This window comes from Morone saxatilis, unplaced genomic scaffold, assembly GCF_004916995.1.
Source record: "Morone saxatilis isolate NCDOM2014 unplaced genomic scaffold, NCSU_SB_2.0 Contig1, whole genome shotgun sequence".
NCBI classification, from domain to species: Eukaryota; Metazoa; Chordata; class Actinopteri; family Moronidae; genus Morone; species Morone saxatilis.
In genome coordinates, this window is record NW_023339651.1 from 6,246,336 (window position 1) to 6,249,636 (window position 3,301).

The 3,301-nt window shown below is 42.6% G+C and overlaps 1 protein-coding gene across 1 annotated transcript in view; it reads left to right on the top strand.

The window, feature by feature from the left end:
• The first annotated feature begins 384 nt into the window (after nt 1–384).
• Nucleotides 385–3,301, top strand: part of LOC118326234 (synaptopodin 2-like protein) — an 11,598-nt gene continuing 8,681 nt past the window's right edge. The window contains exon 1 of the mRNA XM_035659195.1: nt 385–758. Coding sequence (XP_035515088.1) covers nt 657–758 — 102 coding nt within the window. The 5' untranslated portion in view covers nt 385–656. The remainder of the gene's footprint in view (nt 759–3,301) is intronic.

The following is a 3,301-nucleotide window of genomic DNA, read 5'->3' on the forward strand; positions in this document are numbered from 1 at the left end:
CAACGTAGAACCTGACTTTCATATTAATAATCTAAAGCTTATGTGTAAAGTTATGTTTCTTGACTGCTGAAGGATAAATATATATGTAGGTCACTGGAGCACAGCTCTCCCTTTAGCACCCACTCTGAAGCTGTTAAACATGTACAGACATTAAACCCACCGAATTTCTTAAAATATGTCCTCCTGACGTGCCTCATTCTGCGCTTTAATGTTGGGGTGCTGTGGGTGGATGAAGGCGAAGTCTGTGAGCCGTGGCTGCTTGCCAGGCCGGCTGCACTGGGGGGTCAAAGAGGGAGTGCTGGTAGTGGTTATTTCGGGAGCGTATATCAGCAAGCATCCCCTCCTGTACAGAGTGCTTGAGAGTGACATGGCAAGTGTTGAACACAAGGGAGGATGCACACACACACCACACACACACACACTTTTTCCCCTTCTCACACTCCTGAATGCCCACCCTCCGACACAGCATTCCAGTGTAAGCAGATGAAAGCCAGCCACCCCCTTTCTCCTCATGGGTGGAGTGATTCGCCGTGGTCACAGAAAGGAGTGGGAGACAGGAGCTTCAGGCGCACTCATTGATACTTGCCGAGTGTGAGGAGCTGAAGAAGGGCAGAGAACCTTATTCACACACAGCAGGCTGTGAGCTGGGAGCAGGGATGGTAGCAGAGGAGATTGTGCTCTCCCTCTCTGGAGGAGCACCGTGGGGCTTCAGACTACAGGGAGGAGCAGAGCAGCAAAAACCTCTACAGGTGGCCAAGGTATACCGGAGCCTATATGTGTGTGTGCATTTCAGAGAAGACTTACTGCCAAGGTGGTAACATGAGTAGGTGGGTTTAATAGAAACTGCAGCTGTTAGTTGTGGTCTGAGGGTTTGATGGTCAGTCTTGTGGTTTGCTATGTTTGTAATCTGAGCTTTGTTAGTCGGCATAAAGTCTGAATAAAGGAATCAGTACCTCTTTGCATTGGTGTCATTATGAGCTTAAATATCAGGTGCTCGTAGGTTTTTTCAAGGATTGTAAAATACTAAATATAAGCACTTTTGTCAGTGTAATTGTCTCCCTCTTTCCACACACCTGTACTTATGTGAATGCGTTCTAAAGTCAGTAAGTTTGTTAATTGAGAGGGATTACTTTGATGAGCAGTCCTATTGAAATGCTTATAATCGGATATCAAACAGGATGTCTATTCACATTGAAATTATTGTTACTCAGAAAAATGCTACTTTTCTACTGTTACTTGAGTAGTAATCTTCTCTCTACTCCACACAACAGTACTTCTAGGATATACTAGTACAATTTATTCATACCAATTTCAGTTTTATCCTCCCCGTTGTGATTCAGTTGTGTTTGTGGGTCAGAGAACAGTGTTAACACATGTTAAGGGGTTGATCTTGACTCGGGTTTCTTCTCTGCATCCTGATGGCAGCAGAGATTAGCACTGGTCTCTTTTAAATAGGTTAGTGTACAGTGCATGCATATTACTATTCTATATGTGCACAATAAACATATTGCATGTTGTGCACATGAATGTGTCCACTGTGCACACATACAGGTAGATAATGAACTTTGTCAACGATTTGTCATCGTCACATATTTATTAGACACAATAAGCCGACTTTAAGCCCGGGAATATTCGTCTTCATTTTGGTTTCTCCAGAAGCTTTTTGTGTCTGCGTTTATATTTGTTGACAGTCCAGAATGTTCTCTCTAATAAGAAAATCTATTCTGGAGAGGGGGAATGTGACCTCCCTCACACTGACGTTCAAAGTTGGCCCGACACTCACAAGCTGCCATTACCTCCGATTCAAAATGGAGGTTGAGTGGCTCTGGCACAGAGGGCCACTCTTTATCCAGGATTTTCACACAGATAAGGTCACCTTTAATGAGAGTTTGATCAGTGTGTGCTTCCTCTTATTGGCATATGGGTGTGTGTAACCTGTCGTTTGTGTGTGTGAGTGTAGTTGGGCATACCTCAGATAAGCCAGCTTGGGAATAGAGTGCAAACTAGAGGATCAGAATAGCTACATTAAAAGGAGTTGGAAGCTGAGCATGGAAAAAGTCCTCTGGTTCACACACAAAGATACAGAAACACACACACACACACTTTGTTGTTTTATTTGTTGCTGTCTTTGCCATCACAGCAGCGCCGGTGTTTCTTCATCTGTCTAGGAATGTGGTTAATTTTCCTGCAAGGTTTTATTTTGGGTATGTGGGGAACATATGGTGAATGCCAAGCGTCCCCCCCGGTCCAGACTGGTGATGCAGCTGTCCAAACCCGCTCTTAAAAGATGTACACTTGTGCTGTGTGTGTATATGTACGTGTACATTTGTCTGAGTGGGAAAGTACGAGGTAGATAGCTCGTCCTTGCACTTATTTGTGTGATGCGGCAATGGAATTATTGGGTCAAGAGATACTGATAAAGGCAAATACTGTTTCCTCTTAAGAGTCCAAGTAGGTGCGGGAACACACTTTCCTCCTCTCAACATTTTTGGTGATAAGGTGTATTAGTGTGTATGTGTGAGGAGACAGAGGGGGAGGTTCTTATCATCTTCTCCTTCTAGTGGACAAGAATATTCGCCTTTCCGTCTCTCCCATCTATCACCCACCACCCACAGACATACTTCCTGAAGTGTACTATGACATCATCTCTTAGCGACCCCCCGCAACAGCTGCATGACTTCATTGGTTATTCTGATACAGGGGCGAGGATTTCTGGCAGCAGAAGAGAGCCGAGTGTTGTCGAACAAGTCGCTGAGCTTTAAACCATTTTTTGGTGAAATGGTATCACTGTATAGTCTGTAGGAACCTGGCTGACAGCCTAAAATATGGCTACTGAGATGGTTATCTGCTGAGTTTAAAACGGTGGTGGAAGACAGAGTTCTTAAGCAGTCTTAATTTAATATTATATGACCTACATAAGCACACCAGTCAATCAGTGATAAGATTGGCTATTTCTGTGTAGTTATTCTTAATGCTTGCCACCAGGCAGACTTCTCTCTGAGTGAGAAGAGCTTAGACAAAACCTGAAATCTCTCTTGTGTGAAATAACCAAAACTGTTAAAACTTGGCAAAACACCCATCACTCATTGTAAGAAATGAAGAAAATATGTTTTCACTGGCTTTAAAGCCACTATGTATAAACATTTTATGTGATTATGGTAAAACCAAATCAGGTTTCTTTGTTTACTGTACAATGTTCTGCACTTTAAGTTGTAAGTTATATGTTATATTTAGTTAGATTTTATATTAAATTTTTTTATATTTTTAATTTTATATTCTTGTGTGTTGCCTCAGGGAGTCG